The sequence below is a fragment of the Pseudopodoces humilis genome, chromosome 24 (assembly GCF_049639895.1).
Source record: "Pseudopodoces humilis isolate 2021_Gansu_Grassland_sample_001 chromosome 24, ASM4963989v1, whole genome shotgun sequence".
Lineage (NCBI taxonomy): Eukaryota > Metazoa > Chordata > Aves > Passeriformes > Paridae > Pseudopodoces > Pseudopodoces humilis.
Genome location: NC_142223.1, coordinates 3,697,759 through 3,719,838, shown reverse-complemented (window position 1 = coordinate 3,719,838; position 22,080 = coordinate 3,697,759). Strand labels below are relative to the sequence as shown.

Sequence of the window (22,080 nt, the reverse complement as noted above, 5' to 3'; positions counted from 1 at the left end):
GTCAGTGCAGCGGATTGACCAATGGGCGGCGCGGGGCGTGCGCGGTGCGCGCGGGGCGGCCGGGCCGGCGGCGGCGCGGGAGGAGGCGGCGCGCGCCTGGTCCCGGTCGCGAGGAGGCGGAGGAGGATGTGGCGCGCGGAGGGGAAATGGCCGCCGAAAACAAGCCGGAAGGTGAGAACGCGGCCGGGCCGCCCCCGCCCCGCGCCGGGCCCCGCGGCGGGCCTCCCCCCCGGGCCGCCCCCGCCCCCCGCCCCGGCCCCGCCGCGGGGGGGTGGCGGCGGCACAGGCCGGGCCGCGCGGCGCGAAGTTTGCGGCAGCGGCGCCCCCGCGGGGCCGGGCCGGGCCGGGCCGGCGGACGGGCGGGCCATGTGCGGCAGGAAGGCCGCGTGGCGCGGGGGCCGCGGCGGCCGGGCCGGGCCGGGCCGGGCACGGTCCCGCCTCCCGCCGCCCGCCGGCACGGGCCCGCCCGCCGCCAACAAGGTGGGCCCCGCGGGGCGGCCGGCGCGGGGGCCCGGCGCGCCACGGCCGGGCCGGGCCGGGCCGCCCCCGCCACCCCCCCCGCGGCGGCGGCGCACGGGCCTCGCGGGCGCGCGCCCGGCGGAAGCTGGGTGGCCTTGGCCGCGGGCCCGCCAGACCGGGGCCTCCGCGCCGCGGGCGGGCCGGAGGCGGGCGGAGCGGCGGGCGCGAAGGTGAGCGCGGTGCGGGCCCGGCCGTGCCGGGGGCCCCGGGGCGCCCGACTGAGGCCGAAAGTTGCCGGCGCGGCGGGAGCGGGGCCGGCGCGTCCGCAAGGGGGAAGCGCCGCTCCGCCGCCGCTCCTGCCCCCAGCCCGGCGGGAGCGGGGCCGTGGCCCGGGTTCGGCGGGAGGCGGGTTGGGTATTTCGCATTATTTGAGATAAGTTTGTCCCGACCGGCTCGGGCAGCGGTGCTCCCCCGGACCCCGCCGGCCGGGTGGTCGCGGCCGGTACTGGTGTCGGCGCCTCCATCTTACAGGGGCGGGAGGAGAGAGTGGAGGGCAGTTCACATCCCTTGCCTAAATCCGTTTGAACGTGCCAACACCCCAGGGATTCGCCTGGTTGTAGTTGGGCACCTCAAGGAACGGTGTTTAGTAGTAAGTAATAGGAATTTTTTTTTTATTTATCCACCACAGCAGATGTACATTCTCGACTAGAACCCATTTGTATTCTTTACTGGGAAAACCCTTCATAGAATACAAGGATTTTTTTTCCACTTTTTGTGTGGATTTTTTTATCGGATTGCTTTGGGAATATATTTTTTTGCGTAGTTTCTTGGTGGCTGTAGAGCACCCCTGGGCATAGGTTTGAGTTTTGACTGCGTCGTGTCCAGCGCCGTGAAATTCAAAGGCTCTGCAAAAATCTAAAATTTAAGTAGTAGAGGTGATTTTGAGTGTTGTTGGCTTCATCTTTTACTAAGCTCTTTGATGCTCCCAAATGCATTAGTTCGATATTTCCTTTGGTCTGATAGACGTCGGCGCTTCATTCTTTTCTCAGTTGTGTTGAAGTACACGATTAACTGCACTGAAGTAGTAAAATGCTACCTGGCTAACAGGGGTGTGAGCGAGGAGAGGGCAAGCGTTCACCTGGACTTCCTGGCTCAGATTGTGACGTTTTGGTTCTCTTGGGGGTGACAGTATTGTCACCAAAGGACAGTCGGGTTCGATTCACTTTTCGGGCTTCTTGTGCCAACGTGCGATGGATTTTTCCTGTGTAAAGCACAGGTTTCAGTGTGCTTAGCCCTGTGAGACTGCGGCTCTACGGACCAGGCAGGTCAGTGCTCCCTGACTGGGAAGGTAACTTGTCCTTTCCGCTTGTTATTTACTGCAACTTTTGTATGTTTGGTCGTGGCAGTTGGTTTCAAGGGGCGGGTGAAGTGTGTCTTTGCTGAGGAGATGGGTCGGCAGCCGTGTTTGCTCTCTGGAGTAGGGCTGTACAGGAGCTGCCAGCGAGGCGCCCGCTGTGCCCGGCGCTGCCGTCCGGCCTCTCCGCTGGCTGGACCGGCGCTGTCTCTGCTCTGTGCCCGTGCTCTGCACGGCAGCGTCGCGGAGGTGGGAGCGGAGAACCCCTGCTCGGCACTGGCGCCCGGGGTGTTCTCGTACGAAGTCACAGAGCTGCTCCCCCGCTGACCTACTTTTGCAGTGGATTTTCAAGGAGACGACATATAAACCATTCATTCCTTAAACCTAAACTCCACCTGTCAGAAACTTAAACGGGAATGCTTTTAAGGCATGATTCAAGCAGAGCGTTTCACCAGTAGTGCAGGTGCTGGAGGAGAGAACACAAGTTGCTGTAGATTTTAGTTACTTCAATGAGTTAAAAGCGGATGTAAATGGCAGCTCGCGGGCCGGCTGCGGAGCAGCGCTGCTTTCATTGGGGAGCCGCCTGCTCCATCCCCCCAGCGCGGTGCAGCAGCGGCGAGCCTCTGAGCAGCAGCACACGGCTCTGCAGACCTGCCTGGCCTTGGAGCTCCCTGCCGAGCTGCCGTTGGGGCTTCTTGTGCTCCGCGGACAGCGGGAGATCGGAGATCCCCTGCGGGAGTTGAGGTTTGGAATGAGGCTGGCGCCACTGTCCCTTGGCTGCAGGAGAGAGTTCCACGGCTTGGAGAACTCGGGTGAGTTTCCTCTTTTCTGGTTTCCTCAGGCACGATGAGACTGGTTCAGTGACTGAGCGGCTCTTGCCATCCTGCAGCAGAGGATTTGTGGGTTTTGTAGTTGCTTCTGTGTTTTGTGCATCTGAGCTGAGCCGGGAGGACTGACCCTTGGTGGTGCCATCTTGGCAGCTGTGACAGCTCTGAATTTGATCGGGGGTGTCCTTTTGAAAACTTTCTTTTTCTAATTTAAAGTTCAAAAGGGTAAGAATGTATACGGACAGCCTTTTAAATTTCGTGTTCTCACAGCCAGGTACCTCTAACCAAGAGCTTTGCAGAGAGTAATGCCCATGTGTTTTTGCGTGTGGCTGGTGCAGGGGCCCGGAATTTTGTTGTGTGCCGAGTTCAGTTATGTGTGGTTGTTGAATTTTCTGTCTGTTAGTTGAAGCAGGGTCATAGGTGGGATGGCAGGAGGAGGTGGTGTTTTTCCCTGCAGCTCCTGAGTAGAGGGTGCTGGTGGTGTGGGCTGACTGAAGAGGGCAAGTGGAGCCTCAGATGTTAATGGCTTTGGAGGGACTATTTGGGGAACAACATCCTTTTGAAAACAAAACATTCCTGATTTGGTTGTTTAGCAGCAGATATTTACTTCCCTCTGCCGAAGTGTTGCCTGAGGTTTTATTACTTAAACAAATGTGAACTTATGATGTGCTGATGGCCGGGATTGTGTGCTGCAGGATTGGACTGTCGTGGGGAGGAGGCAGCATTTGATGCTCCGCTCAGTCCACTCCTTGCCCCAGAATTTTTGCTGAATCTCAGCGCTGGGATTTTACCAACATTTCTGTTGTCAGAATTGAAAACCAACTGTCTCCTGGTGAAGTTTCTAGACCCTCTTCATGGGCTGTCAGCCAGCAGGACAGATTCAGGGAATGGGCTTCACTCCCTTTTTCCAAACAGTAGGAGTTACATGTTTTTGAGGTCAGTTTCTTGAGTACTTTTGGTATTTTAATTGTGTTATTCCTGATGTAAAGCTTAGGGCTTGTTTAAAACTCTGATTTTTAAATTTAATTCTGTATCTCTTCCTGTTAATGATTTTCACAACTACTTTGGCTTAAAGGTTTTTTGGTTTATTTATGTCAGTGTTAAAGCTACATATGCAGGATACCTTCCTAGAGATGTATTAACTGAGATTTCATTTCCTGTATCAGAAAATGATGTAGTGAAACGATGTTGTAGAAGTACAGTTAAAACGAATACCTTCAAATTTAGTATTTAAAGACTAAGTGACCTTACATTGCTAGTGGTCTCAAATGGTTCTTACAAAGAACTCCTTACAAAGGTGGACGTGTTTGGAGGAAGGGGCAGTAGGTATCCTCCCTCTGTCCAGACAGCCTTCAGAGAGAGGGAGCTATAATGTGACCTTTCTTTTTCAGTGTCCCTCTGTCTCTGCTTCAATAAGCCACATGGGGAAAAAAACCCCAGCCAGCAAACCCAAACATTGCCAGGGAGTGAAGCAAGGTTGGGTGGAGTGCTTATGGAATACCAGGCTGGTTAATTGAAATACAGTGCTGCCAGCAGCTTCCTGCAGGTTCAGTGTTCCCTGGTTTCCGCTTCCACACCTTTCTGAGTTTTCGCTTTGTAGTTTTCTCCCCTCACTTTGTGTCCTGTTTTCACCTTCCTAGGCTCCTGGCAGCCCTGTGTTGTGTTACTGCTGTGTTAAACCCCATGGGTTTGGAAAGGCAGGTTTGCCTGCGGGTGCTGGTGCCTGTCTTAGCCCCAGTCCTTTGGGGTACAGCACCAGCTCTGTTTCCAGGGCAATGCTGAAGGGCCACTCCGTGTTGAGGAGCGGTCACAGCACTGGGTGAATGAGAGCAAACTCTGTTCTCACTGGACATGGAGCACTTGCTGTCCTGCTCACATCACACACTTTGGTTCAGGGGGCTGGGTTTTTCCAACCAGCTCTCCAGGTAGGTTTCCAAAGTCAAACTCTTTATGGTACAAAAATAAAGAAGTGAAAATATCTGTGGCTGGTGGCTGCCAGCATGTAGGGTCAGAGTAAGTGACTGCCCTGGCCTTAGGCAATACTTCAGGACTTCTGGGAAATGTAGTGTTGAGAACATCTGTAGTATTAGAAACTGAATAAAGAGATAGTTTAATTTTTGCTAGACCTGGTCAGTAATATCCACCACTCATGGCTTCATTGCCATTGAATTTGATGATGTAATTTTAGTGAAAACCAGGGGGTGATGGAGTTGATGACTTGTCTCAACCAAAGAGTTGTTGGTGATGGTGAGTGGTTTCATCATTCTGGTACACTTGTCAGATTTAGCAACCAAGTGGTGAAAGTCAGGAAGTAATGTGAGGAGCTGCAAGGAGAGACTGAAGTGACTGCACTGTTTGAACACTCCCAAAGTTTGCTTTTAGAATAGGTCTTTGTGTACACCTTCTGACTATAAGGGAATTCTCCTCTTGCTCCATTACCAAGTGCTTGGAACCTGCCTAGGTGGGAGAGGGACTTGTTTTGCTGGTGGGGGGAAGTAGAAGTGCTGGAAGTGTTGCACAGAGCACTAAGCGTATGGCAAGAGAAATAAACAGCTGGTTGTGTCACCCAGCCCTCAGCCAGTGTGTGGGCCTTCATTAGGGAAAATTTGGCTCTCAACTGTTCCCCAAAATCCACCATTTGCAGTTATACCTAACTGGTGTTCACACTGAATTTAATTATAAAATGTCAAGAAACTTTCTGGTATATGAAAAGGACAAAGGGACTTGGGAGTAGCATGTTACTTGTGGGGAGAATTGGGCCACTGATGCACAGCAGCAGCTTTAGTTATATTTGTGTTTCTTAGAATTGTTTGTAGTTTGTCATAGCAACGAAGTATTTATCACAAATATTCCACGACACCAAGGCTAGATTCAGTAACTTGTAGAGGAAAATTGTTTTGTTGCTCATCCTTCATACTGCCACCATTCCTGTGATTCCCCCCTCATCCTTTCTGGGCTTTTTCCTTCCTCGCTTATTCCATGCAGGCAGCAGTCCTGGCCATACACATGCTGGTTTGTGTTGGCCTCTTGCTCCTGTTGTACATTTTTGCCTTTGCCTGAACTGCTTAGTCTTTCCTCATGTCCTCCCCTCAGCCCTGGGTTGCATCCCGTGCTGGAAGACTGGAAATGCATTTGCTCAGCCAGTGTCTGACCAAGTGCTGGCATCCAGTGGAGCCCTGCTGAGACAGCAGCACTGCACAGCTGGACCTGGTTATCTTCTCTTAGCCACCCTTGATTGATATTTAGAAATCTGCTTTTGTTGCCAAGAGATTTACTACTGTAATCATACAAATATTTCTAGCAAACAGACCAAGAGCTGTTGGGTTTGCTTCTGTTGTTGCTTCTTTATGGATGGAAGGTGCCAGGATTAATGTTTAATTGTGAGAAATAGTATGGCAGTCCTGCAGTTGTTTGGATATGGAGTCATTCTTTGCATTTATTTCTTCCAGATGGAGTTTGTTGGATTTGTCTGTGTCTGGAGTGACTGGGTGGGTGACTATGGTGACCTCTGTGCACTGTGGTTTTGTGGTGTCACTTGTGTGCTGTAGGACTGCAACTCTGGCGACTCAGTGGTTGGTCAGTGGTGGTGGGATCAGCTGGATGCCTGCCCCTTTCCCAAATAATTTTGATAATTTGTTTTGTACTAAAGTGTCCATTTGTAATGTTTAAACACCTCTTCCCTCTCCTGAGGTAGTTAAGGAGATGGCCAGCCCTAAGTTATTATTTCATAATAATGGGTTTATAAAACTTGTGTTTGTGAGTTTATAGCTTACTTGTGTTATTTATTTCCAGTATAGACCTGTCTGCAGATCAGCAGCTGATCAACATCCTTTTGGCCATTTCTTTATTTTCCAATTGCATGTTATATAGGCAAACTGCGGTAGTTAATGGGGCTGCAGGTCTAAATTCACCTCCTGGATCACCAAAGATTTAAGAACCAGTTAAAGAAAAAGTAAAAGGGGTAGGGGGTTGTTTGGAGAGTGGGGGTAGAGCACAGGCTCTTTGTGATTTGCTGTTGTGCACTTTAAAGTTTTATGGCCCATGGTGCATCCCTTGGGAGGATAAAGTGCAAGGAGCATGAAGAAACCCATAAAATGACGAAGGGTTTATGTGGTATAATTAATGTGGAACTTTCCATGAACTTTATAATACTTACACTTTCTTAATTCTACACGAGTTTCTGGTTTGCTAATAAGTAATCTTGAAGATTGCTAATGGAACTTAAATTTTGCATTTTCATCCTGAATTATAACAGGACACATTGGAGGCTGCTATATTTTAGTCTGTAGCTTCCTTACTTGAGTTCTCAGCTGTGGCTGTGCCTGCCTTGGGAAACATTTTTGAGCTGTGGCCAGCTCTGCACTAAAAACCCCCATGTTGATAGAGCTTTACTGGCGAATCCTCCCCGTGCCAGTGTGGCTCTGCTTGCACAGACACTGTTTATTGACACTGGATGGATTTGCAGATCTCGGTGTTGTTAGTTGCACCTGTGGCAAAAATAAATAAGGAGAGAGTTCAAGTAAAAATCTGGATTTGCACAGTAAAACCAAATCAGTGCTAGGAAGTTGCAGCTCCTGTTTTTAGCTAGTGAGGAAATTTTAGTTGGTGATAAATAGAGGAGTTTGCCTGCTGGGTGCTCTTCCTGCGCTGTTGGGTGAGCAGGGCTGTGGAGCAATGTGCACCCTTTTTCCTCTGCGTTCACCAGGAGCCTCCATGGTGGTGGATGGGCTCATCAGCTGCACTAGCAAAGGCAGATTTGATTCTAGCCAAGGGGTAGCATAGGGGCTGGGTTTGCTCCACCTCCTTAGAGATGTTGTGGTGTTTCTTGTGAGGAACAGGACCAGGAAAGTGGTGGTTCATTTGGAAGAATGGGAATTCTTGTCCCACCAGTACCCTCAGTGCCACTGGGTGAGCAATCCTCTTCTGTTCCCAGCTTCCTTGGGCTGCTCTTCCCGCACAGTACATTGTGTGATTCCAGAGGGCTGAGAAGCAAGTTTGAAGGCAAATGTGTGTACATTGTTTGGGGCTATGGGTTCTTCACTCTCATAGCTGGTTGGCCTATTTCATCCTTTTGCAAGATCAGGCCTGGTTTAGAGGTGACTGGATTTAGGATTTGCATCCCATACCGTGATGGTTGTGTGGTGTTCTGACTACATGGCTTGAGGAATCCATAATGAAATAACGGTTGGATCGAGGCAGGAGGCAGTTGCTTGTCACATAGGGGATTTTCTGGAGTGAGGAAATGCCATTGCTAAATACAGAAAAGGGAGGCATCCATGAGATGTAGTCGTGTTACAGGATGGTGAGAATGACCTTCCATTGCTGTAATAACAGAAGGTGGGAGATGCTAACAACAGGAGTTGGAAGGTTTAGCGTCAGCAAGTTCTAACAACTTATACCAACACATTTTAAAGGGCTCTATTATCCATAGGCACTTTCTGGATTAATAATACTGATAATTGATGACAATGGAAGAAAGTTAATAAAACGAGCTGAATAATTAGAGGTCTGCCAGCCCTGCAAAATAATGGAATGAGTGATAGAGGACTTGACTGATACGGAGGTAAGGGGAAGTAATACAATTAATGTCAATTAAAATGTGCCCATGGAAAATAAGCTGATGAGATGTAACTGGGATGTAGTTTGGCTGATAAAAGCAATAATGTGTGCTGTAAAATACTTTGTGCCTTAATGAATTGAATGTAGAGCAATGCAGTGTTTTGAATGAGAAATGGAAATGGTGTAAAATGAATGCAGGGATTGTGAAGTGAGTATTGGCTGCATTGGGTGGTGGATCTGGAAATGGCTGGGGGCTGCTGGCATGTCAGGCCTTGCCTGGCTCTGGTCTTTGCCACGGGCAAGTTGTGTTTTTGTGGCTAACTCCAGGTATCATAACTTGGGTGTCTGTGAGGGTTTGAGTGGCCCAAGTGCAGGGAAATAATGGTGACAGTCATACATGCAGAGCATCTGCTGGGGAAAGGATGTGGTCAAAAAGCCCCATAGACTCATGGTCTGAAATACTCAATATCCAGATAGAAATCCTGGAATGGCGTCGTGGAGAGCACTCTCTCCCTGATTTCTTCAGCAGTCCAGCAGAGATCGATCCTGCCAGGTTGCTCCTTGCCCAGGAAGAAGCTGGGAAGTGGCAGCGCTGTTGATTTAGTCTGACACAGCCACACAGTAAAGTTCCCAGGAACTCAGGGAGCACGCAGGACTCGTAAATTACAGAGCAGCTCACGTTTATCATACACATCGCTGCTTATCTTGTAAACTCATCTGCTGGGCTTGCACGAGCAGTTGATTTAACAGCATGTATATTGTTGAACTTGACACATCCAAGAGTCTAATCAAGCTTTAAGAATACCAGGGATGTCTGGCTGCTGGTGTGAAGTATCTGCAATTCCTGAGTAACTTCTAAGAATGATCGTAGTCCAGGCTATGTCGGGTTCACTGCAGGTCACAGGGAAAAGTCTGTGTCGTATGGAATTGCAGAGGAATTTTATCGTAGTGCTGGCATGTGTTTTATGACATAAAATGATTAGATGTATAAAATGAAGTTAATATCCTTTTTCTGTACATTTCCAAGTGGGAAATGATTATAAATTAATTTTGTGGGGTAAAAAGCCAGTGGGTACCTCTACTGCTTGTGTAGCACTGCCTAGGATCTGTGACAGGATGCATGAGACTGGCGGAAGATGACAGATACAGTGTATTTGGCGGGAGAACTGATAAAGTTCTGCATTGTGGCTGGACTCTCTTATGCTGCTGCTCCGGTTCCCTTTCCTGTGGGGACTGATTTGGTTGATAAACACATGCATTTCATGGGTGCTCTGATCCTTTTGATGGTGTTAAAGGGTGATTGAGAGACATCTTCAAGGTGCTGCTGCTGAGACTGCTGCAGGCTGGTGTAGATTTGCAGGGCTTCTGGAACTCGGGTCTTTTAAGAGGAATTGATGCACCTTCTATGCATTTAGCAATAAAAAAAGAACAATTTGTATTATTTAGTATTTCTGCTTTTGACACCCTTGGGCATGGTGAGGTAGGAAAATTTCCATTCCTCTTTCTCACTCTCATGTTGAAGAGATACATTTACTTTCTGAGCTGTGAATGGTAATAGAAGTAACTTGGGCTTGATCAGGTATGGCATGTTTTAGTTTTAAAAGAACTAATAGACCCTGAGTTGCATTTCTGCTGCAGCTTGACAAAATTATAGCAGGTGCTGGGGCTCTGTGCTTATTTACTTGCAAATCCTGTCAAGTGTGAACTTCATTTATGACTTCCCTGGCAGGTCGTGCTGCTGTGGTCACAGCTTCTACAGTGTTTTGTTGCTATTGCTTGTAAAATTTGCCACTGAGGGAAATAATGAGCTAAAATAGGCACAGGCAAGCACACACAGGCTCCTTGTGCCCAAATCCATCAAGGCTCTTCTAAAACTTTGCAATCAGAAAGAATTAAACTGTATTTACATTTCTGAAATAAAGTTGCAGTTTCAACAGAAAGCTGCTTATTTGTCTTATTGCCATGGCATATTGCTCTTTTTGGACAGGGGAAATGGGTGGTTTCCAAGTCTTGCCATCGCTCGAGTCTCTTGGTCGAACCACCCATTCTCCTGTGTGTACATCATGTGTCTCCTCTTTTTTTCTAGATGATCATGGGAACAGCAATGGCAGTCATGTAAAAATCTTTTTACCGAAGAAGCTGCTTGAATGTCTACCAAAATGTTCAAGTTTACCGAAAGAGAGGCACCGCTGGAACACTAACGAGGTAGTTAAATCTCTTACTTATTCTGAAATGTACCAGCTTCCTTTAATGCTTATGGATTGTTTTGTGAGAGCATGCCATGCAAGTTACAGGGTATGAATTCCCTGGCTCTGGAACCTGTTCCATAAATAGTAAGTCCTAGTACATGCTGAAAGTGAGCTTTAAGTGAGACTTGAAGGCGAATGTGGAAGTTGACTGCTAATATAGCAGGAGTCTATGGTTCATGTGTGTGTGACTTGCCTCAGAGTCAAATCTCATATCACCTTAATGACCCGTTTCAAAATGGTTTAAAATTAGATAGGTGTGTTTATATTGCAGTGAATAAAGTGTTACTTTCCTATGCATGAGGACTTCCGAACCAAAATGCGGTGTGTGTTCTTTCCTGCCACATAGAGTCCTGGGAAATAACCAGCTTACCTCTGTCTGAGTAATCTTGTTAAGAGCAAGGGAAACCCAGAACTGGGTGTTTTTTACTGGAATCCATTTACCCTGAGTATGCTGGTCACAGATCACCTGATTCTGCATTATGGTTGGGGTAATTTAAATAAAAAATAAGTATTTAAAATTCTGTGGGCCAAAATGAAGTTAAAGAACAACTCGGGTAGCTCTACAATCCCTAGGCTTTATTCCTGCTGTGCAGCAATGCTGGATGTCCCATAGCAGTACCCACAGTGTGTAGTTTTAGTTTTTAGTAGCTCTGTCTTAGTGTAGCTGTGCCCTATTTATGGGAATCACTTAGTAATAGAGGCAATCCACTCGGAGAAATGACTGTAAGACTTAGTGTCTGCTTGTTGGGAGCTGACTGATCCCTCATTTGTAGATCTAAACTTGTTAACAGAACCTGTGTTCATGAGTTTAACACCTGCAAGTGGCAGCTGAGTGCAGGATCAAACACGGCTCACTTCTGTGTGTATGTATTAGCTGAGCATAGAATCAATCACAGAGCAGTCAGTGACTGTGTGTATTTTTCAAAATTGGAGTCCTTAGCCATCTTCTTTTTGGTGTCTGGAAGTTACAATCAGGTATCTATTTTTAACATACCCAGTACTGTGATAGAGTGAATTGGGTCTTTGGGGCAGTTGCTGGCCGTGGCTTTTTTTTTGTGTAGATGTTATTGTCTTGGGTCATTTGAATTGAAATGTGAATTGTAGAAAATGTGGGTTGCGGTTTATTCTGTGGTAGTGTTTGTACTAATGGAGACAGGGCATGGAGCAGTGGCAATTCCAGTGGCTCTGACAGATGATGTTTGGACAAACACAGTTGGGGGAAAGCAAGCTCTGCACAGGTTTGTGACAGAATTATGCTCTTCCCTCTTACTGGAAAGAGCTGATTGAGGTGGGATTTAGTCACTTTAATATTGGTGCTGTCCCCAGTGCAGAGCTTTGTGCACACATTTGCACATGTGGATTTGGCTAGGATCGGTGTGTGAAGCTTCCTATGAGTACAGGATGTGGCAAAGTTCATTATGCAGCTGAAAATTGTTATTATTCATGAGCAGAAGCAGGAAAGTGCAGATGCTTGGTGTGGTGTATTAGGTTGGGAGCAGAATTTGGGAGCCTGGCTGTTCTTCTAATGGTTGTGTCAGTGTTTTGGGGAGTGGGGAGTGAGTGGCTCTACCAGTGCTCACCAGTGTATTGCTGGGGTGGGATTGTCTGGTGCTGTAATTCTGGATGGATTGTATGCTGATAGACACAGATCATCAGCTGGGACATGAAAACCAGACCCAGCCCCTGTCTGTCTTTTTGAATGTCAGATTCCTCTCCCTCATTTGTATCCCCTCTTCACAAATTTCTCACTGAGGCTGTTATGCCATGGGGATGTGGAGCTGGGTCTGTCCATGGGTTATAGCTTGTGCTGACTCTGCCAGCCTGTGTGGTGTGGCTGGTACAGTGTCCCTGTTGCATGATTTAAATAAAAGAGCTTTTCTTGTGGCCAGAGATTTTTTGGCCCCATTAGCTTGGGGTGGGGGGAGAAATAGAAACAGCCAGAGTCTTATGCCTAGATGAAGTCTTGGAAATTTGTGTTAATTATGGGGGAGGAAGGAGCTGAGCTTCCAGATTTTATTGCCTTCCCCACCCCCAATCTGAAAGTTTAATTTTGTGCACTGTTATAAAACTTGAATTTTTCTTAGGTTATAATTGAATAATAATATTGGACTACATTCCTGAGGCATTCTTGAGGGAATAAATTTTTTCATCTGAGTACGCAGGTGCTCTGCCTGTGCTAGTGAAGACAGAAGTTGTAAAGTAGAGGAGAAAAAGATGTATTTTATACAGTGGTATTTCCAGAATTTTTGTACTGATTTCAGAATCTCTGGTCCTGTGTGTGAGGTGCCCCCTGGACAGGGAGGTTTAGTAAAAGATGGAAAAGGAAGGAAATGCCTGAAAAACTTACAGATCTGAACATGTGTGACAATGCTGTCCTCCCTCAAAATGGTGTGTGTTGGGCAGTCATGGATGTCGAGTCTTGCCGTGAGCTGCAGAGTGTGAGTGTAGCAGGCACTGGTGTGAGATTCATCCCCAGGGGTAGTGGGGGCCAAACCCCTTAACCCAGCCACGACCCGACAACTTTCTGAAACCCTTAAGCCTTAACCCTTTCCCTTTTGTGCTCCTTTGCCCGGGGATGGTTCAAGGAAACTTGAACATGGCTCTTGTCTGTCTCTTGTGCCCCGAAGCCCAGCACACAGGTGTTCCCAGCTGTGGGGGTAGTGGGCAGCAGGATGGGCATGTGCAGTTACTGTGCCTCCATCGGGTCCTCGGTGCTGCTGGTGCAGAGGTCTGGGAGCAGCCAGGGTAGAGCATCGCCATGGGAACACCACAAATAACTTTTTCTGAGCACTTACGTCTGCAGTTTAAGAATAATGGTCAGATGTTACTCTGGATTGAGTAGTTGGGATGGAGAAACTGTCCTCTGAGAGCTGGGTGGGCTGTGGATGACTTTATACGTAGTAAAATCACGTGATGAGCAGCAAGAGAAATGGAGCACTTAAAAATGGTTCAAACGTGTTATTGAGGTACTTGCTTTCCATCGGATCGTGCATTTGCAACTGAAATGTTTGATGGCAATACATTTCCATACCAAGATGTCATCTTGTTTTAAATCAAGTTTATAGCGGTTTTATATTTCTTATTGAAGGAAGTGTTCCTTCTAATTCAGTTTTTTTTACCAGAGGTAGAAAATCTTAAGTTAAGCCTAGCAATTTAATTACAGATTTACATTTTTGAAATGCCTGTAAAGGTGCATTGTGCTTATTTCTCTGGCTCTGGGAGAGGATAGAGATGGGGCTTTTATATGATTTCTCACATTAAGACAAATGAGTTAGTTGCCAGAAAGTTCTGCAGTGCTTTGTGCTTGTGAGGGAGTTCCTCACTCTAAGGGTTTAGTTGTTGTTTGCTATGAACCATTTTAGGGTTTGTGAAATGCAGATCCAGTTTGGTTGCAGTGAATGGATGGAGCAAAGGCTTCTGGCTTGGTGTGCTGGCAGTGCCCCTTGAGTGAGAATTTTGGGAGTACTGGATCTCGGCTGCCTTCCATTGGAGTTGGAGCGGGGCTGGGCTCCCAAAGCAGGGCACAGAGCCACCCTCCAGGTGCCCCACTGAGCTCCTGTGTCCCCTGACAGAGGCGGTGAAGGTGATGCCTCATTACCCGCTAGTCACTTTGGGCAGCAAGATACGTTGTCTGCAGGAGATGCATCCCACTGCTTTCTGTCTGGGAATCAGCAGCTTCCTGGGGTGCTGGGGCTCAAGGATCTTGGAGTAACCTTGTCTCTGCACAGCGCTTGCCAGGCACCGGATTGCAGCTCTGAACAGAGATGCCGTTCGTTAACAGTTGGCAGCCGCAGTCATTAATCATCCTTGTAAACACTTAATGACACGGTGTGAGAAAGAAGAAAAAGTTAAACACTGGAAATGTAAAATGCTATCTTGGGCTTTGGTTCCAACAGGATTCTCTATTTACAATCTGTTGGGAGAAGCCCAGAACTTGCATGGTAGAAAAAGCCAGCAGCAATTGCTCCATGTGCTTAGGCTTGTCTGGAGGGGCATGGCAGAACTGCCCTGCTCTCTAGAGTCAGCCAGCACCCACATTTTGCAGATTCCAGGCTCAGGTACAGCTTGGGAGAGTATTCAAATAATGCAATTATGAAACTGCATTTGAGCATTATTTAGCATAGGAAGAAACTCTCTGCCTTTGCTGCCTGGGGGCCCGAGTCGCGTGTTCACTGACATCCCGATGTGCTCTGGCGTTCTTGCTTTGCTCGCATGACACTGACATTCTCCTTTTCGCTTGACAACGAGTTGTTTGCCATCCTTTCTCTGAAGTGGAGAGAAGATTTTGAAGGTTTGGAGAATTGCCTGAGGGACGTGAGGGACCCAGTCTGATAGGGGGAGCGAGTCTGGAGCCTTCGGGCTGGCTGTGATGCTCTGAAATGCTGGAAGGGAGGAAGTGAAAGCAATACATCCCTGCTGCCTGCTCCTCCAGCTCCCCTCGGCCGCCGGCAGCTGAGTGTCGGGCAGCTGGTCACCGCATGGCTCCTGTCGCTGCATGTTTGTTCATTGAAGCCCTGCTCTGCTACAGACCAGGCAGCATGGCTACTGCTTTTTTGCCTTTTTTTTTAAGGTTGCCTGGGACAGTACAGTGGATTATAGCCCTGCACTGCATATTCCAGTTCGTTCCTTATTCAGCAAAGTAGCTGAATGTGTTACAGATTCATGGTGTTGAGCAAGTGTATGGAACCAGTATGTGTCACCAGCACAGCTGGAGCAGGAAAGGGTTGTTGATCCAGGTCACAGTATCCCCTCAAGATGGCAAAACTCCGTGGAAAAGGAGTCACAGTCAGTATAATTCCCTGGACTCTGAAGTCCGGCATATTTTTTAAAATGCTTTTCATCGATTCATTCAGATGTGTTCAGCTGGAGCACAGGGTTCCTGAGGCCAGAGGCTGTTGTGAGAGCCCTGTGCCTGCTTAGGAGCACTCCCAGGGCTGGGACATCCTCGCGGTCTGTGTCAGCTCTGGAGTTTCTCAAAAGCAAAAAGAATATTGAATTTAGACTAATTGCCTGCTGCCCACTTGATCACAGTATAAAATACTCCAATGGTAATGGCAAATGCTGTTACTAGAAGCGCTGTTGGTTTCTGTTCTGCCTGATCCTCTGCTGGAGGAGCAGCAAGGAAGTGGTTGCAGACCAGCTCCCACATAGCAGCTCCTCCTGCCCTTGCTGCTCTGGCATTTGGGCCATGGTGCTGTGCCCTTTGCATGGTGCTGAGCTGGGGACTGAGGCACCTTATGACAAGGGTTTGGGAATGGCAGGCGATACCTTGGTGGGGGCAAAGTGTTTGCCAAGTGCTGGAGTAGCCAGAGCACCCATAAAATCCAGAGTGCCAGTGTCGATTTTCACCCTTCATTTCAGTGGTGGTGGTCTGCAAGGTCCTGGGCCTCAGACAGACATGTCCCACCTGGCTTTGTCACCTCCTCTCGGCCACCAGCCAGGAATGTGAGGAACCCCACTTGCTTTAAAGAAGAAAGAGCTTGGCAAGTGAAATGCAAGGGAAACAGCGTTTGTAGCGTGAGGAGAGCAGAGCGGTAGCGAAGTGTTCGAAGTGTTCGTACACCTGACTGGGGCTGTCTGGCATGTGGGGGTGGCTCCTCCCGCTGCGCATGTGGCTGGGCTTTGAGGCTGATCCGTGAACCAGCCGGCAATTTCTCTAACAGAACCACTTAATTGTGGGTTTATTTTGTGAAATAAATGAAATTCTGTGATTTGCTTAATGTGCAAAGCAGGAATGTGGTGCTGGCATTGTGTTTGCAGTTTCTCAGTTGTGTTTACAGCTCTAGTGACTGCTGTGAACAAGCTGGGGATTGAGCAGAATGGGAAGGTTACCTAGCAATCTGGGTGATTTTGGACAAGGGCAGTAATACCGGTTCATGCTATGCTACTCACAGAGAGATCCTCATCGTCCTCTTAGGAAAACCTAGCTTTTTTTCCCTTCCCGTTTGTTCATGTTAGGATCAGTAAAAAAGAGCTGATCTTGTAGTGCTGGGCAGTTCCAGAGTGCTGGAACTGGAGTGACTCCTGTAAGGCAGAGCAAAAAATAGATGGAGAGTTGGGAGTAATTCACTGCCCTCCTGGATTTTTTTTTTGTTTTGTTTTACTCCAAGTGAACTCTTGAATAAATTAAATTAATGAATTCCTTTTTTTACACTTAATGATAGACTAAAGAAAAAAAAATTACTTCATAGTTAGTTTTAGCATATTGTACACAATGTATAAAATGTTGATGGTATTTAACCACCTGAATGTCATTAGTAACATGCCAAAGTGCCTCTGAATATTGTTCAGTGGTATTAGGATTTTTTGCTGTTTGACACTTCCAGGTTCCTCCACAGAGTGGGTGTTGCAGATGACTGTAGTTCAGCAGCAATAAATACGTGTCCAGACACTTGGACAGTGTCTGTACAGTGGCTCCAAATACTGTGTCTTGTGGAAAAATAAGGTGGAGTGTTATTTCCTCCAGTGGATGGACCTGGTGTGCTATTCTTAATCTGTGTCATCTGTTGTGGCTTGTCCTTGTTAACTGTACCTGATTATCCTAAAGTGTAGTATTAAAAGCAGAAGTGGAATCTGATGTGTGGGGAAGAAAAAGTTGGAGTTACCAGTTACAGAAACCCTTCTTGAAACATGAGGGAGTCAGGAGAGTGAATTAATTCAGTTAGTATTTACCTGTTTATCTGCAGGAATGCCAGCAGTAGTGGTAGGTACCACTGCATTGTGTTTCTGGGTCTCTGGCATGCCCAGCACTGAGTAAAATACTCACTGGTGTTACACAAAGTGTACTTCCACGTTATGCAAGGAGAATGTTACAACAAAGTCAATTTAGAAACTCAGTCTCTCTGGCAGGGCCTGGCATGTACACACACAAAGGAATTGGTTTACTTGGCAAATGAATAGGAATTGAGGAGATTATGTTTTGTAAGGGATTGAAATCCCGTCATCTTGGTCTCAGGTTTGCTGCTTCTGAGGGTGGCTGTTTCATTTGGAATAGAAAAATAAGAGAATTTAGATTAGAAAGGAAAACTAGATATGAAGGAAAAATTAGTGCCAATGAAAGCAAAAGTTTTCTTCTGCTGGGGCACTGCCTAAGGAAAAGAGGGAAAGAAGCAGTGGTCTTCGCAAGGAACAGTGTCCTAGGGAGAGCAGGAGAGAGCATAATCCACTGCAATAGGGGGGAAAGAAAAGCCAAGTCTCTGTGCTCATTCCTTTGTATCTGGTGTCTGTGCCCCATTGTTGACAGACTGCAGGAGCTGGCAGCTGTTTGCAGCACACAGCCCTGGACCAAGATGGGCACTGGAGAGCCCTGTAGAGCTGCCCCACCTTGGGATTGTGCCCCACTATTGTTGTCTCAGGGCTAAAATGTTCCTGGAGTTACCTAAAACTCATCTGTGCAAACTTCTTGTTATCTGGGAAGTTGTGAGGGAGCCCCATGATGTTGGTGTGTCCTGCAGGCATGTCCCTGTCATGCACCTCTAAGGTTCCTTAGCTCTGGGGTCTTCCTGGTCACAAAACTAATGTTGATGCATTCAGACTTAATCATCTGATGAGTCACTGCAAGTCTGTGTCCGTGCTGTTGAGTTATTGCAAAGTTTCTGGGTTCCCAAACTGCTTTCTTTGATACTGAGTTTGATATTGAGGCACATCTGCAGTGTGAGCTGTGGTGACAGGAGGCAGCCTAGGGCAGCAGTGAGGGAACTGTGGAAACGTGGACTTACTAGTTTGGCTCACAGAAACTGGAATTGATAAATGCTGGAAATAATGGCAGGAACTGAGTTTTAAGGTCAACTTTAGCATTAGGGTTTGCCAGACATGGCTACTGAGGGGGAATACGGACCTTCTCACATTCTTCAGCAGGTTCCTGACCGTGACACACGTGAAGCAGGAATGATGTGGAAAGATGAGATTTGTTTTCTGGAAAAACAACCAGGCAGACTAGATCCTTGTGCTACATCTCAGTGTTACATATAGTGGTTCTCTGACACTGGGGCCTTCTTTGCCTACAAAGGCAGGGTTTTGTGCAGAGAGTTTGTTTCTTGGCTTCAAGCACAGGGCTGGTTTGGTCCAGATAAGAGTCTCCCAAAACTTAATGCCTTGCCAGGCAGGAGGAGGGATGCTGGAATGAAGAGGGATGCAATGCCCTTGGTGGTTGTCTTTCTCCAAAAGTTATCTGATGTAAATATTACGTTCTCTGCATAAATTTAGTATAGATAATTGACTGCATCCTGCTTGGAAATGGGTACCAAAGGTTGTTTTATAGCTTCTGTGTAATTGAAATTCCAGGAGGAGAGGCCTTTGTCTTGGAAACCACATTTGAATTACTTTTTTATTGGAGTGTTAAAGCAATACGTTACGATGTGAGGGGTTCAGTGTGCGTGTGTGTCAATAATTACCAGATTTCCACAGTTACAGTGAATAAAGAAAACTGTTGAAAAGGCATTCAAGCTTTCCCTGAAAAGCAGCAATCCAACAGTTGTGTTGACAGCTAGGAGTGTTCTGACCTAATCAGAGTGGCCTCGGCACAGGTAGTGGTCAGTGCCAATGCAGGACCTGCAGCCGAGGCTTGGGCTGCGCTGCCTCAAGCCCTTGGCGCTGAAAACAGTTTGTGAAACAAGAAACCAGTGCTCCAGCATGGAAATGGGAAAACCTTAAGGAGCCTGTCTACAGGGAGGTTAATAATGACAAGCCAGAGTGGCTGGAAGGAATGACCCAGTGTGGCTGGGGCAGCATGGCCACAGGGATGGTCAGTGGCCGCAGGAATGGTCAGTGGCTGCAGGACACCAGCACAAGAGAGTAGTAGAGTGTGCTGCCATGGGCTGGGTGTGGAGTGCAAGAGCTTTGATGTGCTTCTGTAGAAGGTTCTAGTTTTACTCACTGAAGCTCCTTTGTTTTGCAGAGATCTTGATGCAGACGCCCTTTTGGATTTCTTTTTAATAGTGTGTGACCCTTCACCTTTGATCCCTTGACCTGCATTACTTTGGTAACCATTTCATTTTTTTAATTTCATTTCATTTTTAATTTTGGTGTGTAAGCTGTAACATTTCATCATTTTAAACTGTAGTGTTCTTTGACCTCCCCAGATGTCTTTTTTCTTTTCTACGAGGATGCGCAATGTTGGCTTTTCTTGAATAAACATTATTTCAGTTGTTAATAAAATAAGTATTTTTTTGTTGGTTTTGCTTCCTTTAAGTTTAATTGTGTGTATGTTTCCTTTATAATACTTTACTTCTTTTGATCTGTGTTCTCCCGCTTAATCTATTTTGATATTTATGTACATCTTTGCTTTTAATTCACATTTTTTCTACAGTTCTTTTGTTCAGTAAAACCCATGCTCGTGGCCTGTCTGTGGCCCATCTGTGTCCCACTCTAGTCAACTTTCATAGCTTAAAGTAACCTTGGGAGAATTTCAGATACACTTATGAATAAGAACTATTCTTTGTTGTTAAATTTTTTTCCCTGTCCTGAAGTTAACTTTTCCTAACCATCAGCTCCAAACTGATAGCTGTTTTAATAAAAGATTAGGCTTCAGACCAAAATGAAAATCTTACTTGAAACTCAATTTACATTTATTTTTCTGTTATCATTGGAGCCCAAAGGGAAGTTACCAATGCTTGGAGCTGTGCTTTAGGCATGGCTGTGCTTAGGGAAGCAGTGTTGTGTGTACGTGGGATGGCAAAGCCCCCAATGCTTAGTTGGTTCTTTCCATTTTCCTGTTGAAAGGGAAGCCGTGGATAAGACATATTTTGGCCAGATTCTATTTTTATCTGGTAAATGATCATATGAAATCCACTGAGCATGGCCCACTGAAGTACAGATTACTTTTTAAGTGTCTCATTATTTTATTCTCTAACATTTAATGCTGAAGTTTTAATTGCACACAGATGAAGCTGCTAAATGAGCACTGAAATGGATTTAGGTCTTCTCAGAGCCTTGTTGATGCTTATAAAACTTTATATCGTTCATTAGGACTACAGATTAAAATTGTAGCGAGCTGTTCACGTAGTGCCACTGGGCTCAGCTGGTGCCTGGCCTCTGAAGGAGCCTGGAGCTCACCTGAACACCCTCCTGGACTGCATTTGGCTCTGCTCCTGTCTGGGAGTCCTGCTGACCTGAGCCTGAGCTGTCTCCTTCCCCTCTGAGGAGTCCTCTGTGAGTTTTGAGGGTTCAGCCCTAGCAGGTTCTACCTGAACAGAGGGGATGCACCATCAACATCAGAACCTGGTTCAGGAAACAACTGGTTTGAATTGGCATCCCTGCCTGAGAAGGGTATTTCCAGCACTGATCTCCAGTACTTAACTGCAAGATCGTTGTTTTTAAACTGCCCTTGTATGGCAGAATTGCCTGCTAAAATAGTGGCAGATGCAGTATCCACAGAATTCCCTGCCCAGCACCTCTCTGTTACTGTATGAGTTTCTCTGACCCCGTGGCTATGAGCTGTGCTGGACTGTCACAGTCTCCATCAGTGCTTGAAGCATTCAGATGGATTTTCCCTTCCCCTCCTGTTCCAAATTTCAGCTGTAATTGTTTTTGTAGACCTGGAGTTGTCAGTTCTGGTACACAGACTGCTGCTTCTCACCAAGCATGTCTGGGATGGCTGGGATGTGGCTTTGGCTTGGGTTTAATGCTACCTGTCAGCCTGAGAAGAAGAATCCTCCAGAAACCATCTTAAGCCGTTTCTCCAGTCTCCAGAACAGGATTTTTAAAACTCATTGGGAAAAAATACTTAGTTACTTTGCCCAAGAAAACTCCTTGAAGACTCTTTTTCTCCTCATAACACATATTTTATGTTGGCAGCAGTTAGATGTGAATACCTTGACTTTCCAGTGCAGCAATTCTTAAAAACCTATATTTAAACGTCTGGAAACTGAAGGAAATCTCCTTCCCTGTGCAGAGAGCTGGCTGTTGGCTGCCTCCTGCTAGAACAGATAGCAGGGAAAAAGAAGAAATGGAATAAAAATGTCTGAAGTTGGTAATTGGAGTCAATAATAAAAAAAATAGAGCTTAAAAAATAGTTAGAATGTCTTGGGTTTTTTTGTTTGTTTTTTTGTCTCATTTCATGTTTTGTCATGTCCATCTTGCCTTCTTTCATAAGGTAAGCACTCTGAGCCATGGCATTTTCCGGGTGTAGCTCCCAAGGTGGTGGGATGACAGTGATGCATGCTTTGTTGTGATATTTCCATGTATTGTGTTAGATGCAGATGGTTATTCGCAGAAATCACTGTAAATAATATGGGTCATGGCTGTTCAGCTATTGCATGGGGCTTCCAGGATGCTAGAGCTACTGAGGGAGGAGGAGGTGTACAGCCTTTGGGAAGGGAGGAGATAGGAATTGTCCCCCATTTCCTCTATAAAACACAGTAAATATTGGCAAGAAAAGCTGCTTTGTTGACCCAGCAGTAGCACTGCTATTTGCCCCAGTGTAAAATCTGTCCCCAGGTTTTTGCTGCAGTGCTGCTGGATACAGCAGGAACAGCAACAGCTGACCCTTAGATGGCAAGAGAAGATGGAACTCAATTCACTTTACTGAGCTTGTTTTTCACTGAGCAGTAACTCAAATACATGTTTTCATCAAACACTTAATCAAAGAACTACACAAATGCTGCAAAATGTTTGCAAAGCAAAACATTTGTCT

General features: G+C 46.8%; 1 protein-coding gene across 6 annotated transcripts in view; it reads left to right on the top strand.

Annotated features, from left to right (window-relative positions):
• Positions 1–22,080, top strand: part of CAMTA1 (calmodulin binding transcription activator 1) — a 236,006-nt gene that overhangs the window by 13,624 nt on the left and 200,302 nt on the right. For 4 of the 6 annotated variants that reach the window (XM_088066393.1, XM_005528324.3, XM_088066392.1 and 1 more), the window contains exon 3: positions 10,286–10,404. In XM_088066393.1, the coding sequence (XP_087922519.1) occupies positions 10,286–10,404 (119 nt within the window). Of the gene's footprint in view, positions 1–70; positions 172–10,285; positions 10,405–19,408; positions 19,429–22,080 lie in introns of those variants that run through there. The other 2 variants (XM_088066394.1, XM_088066395.1) reach the window with 2 other exon arrangements.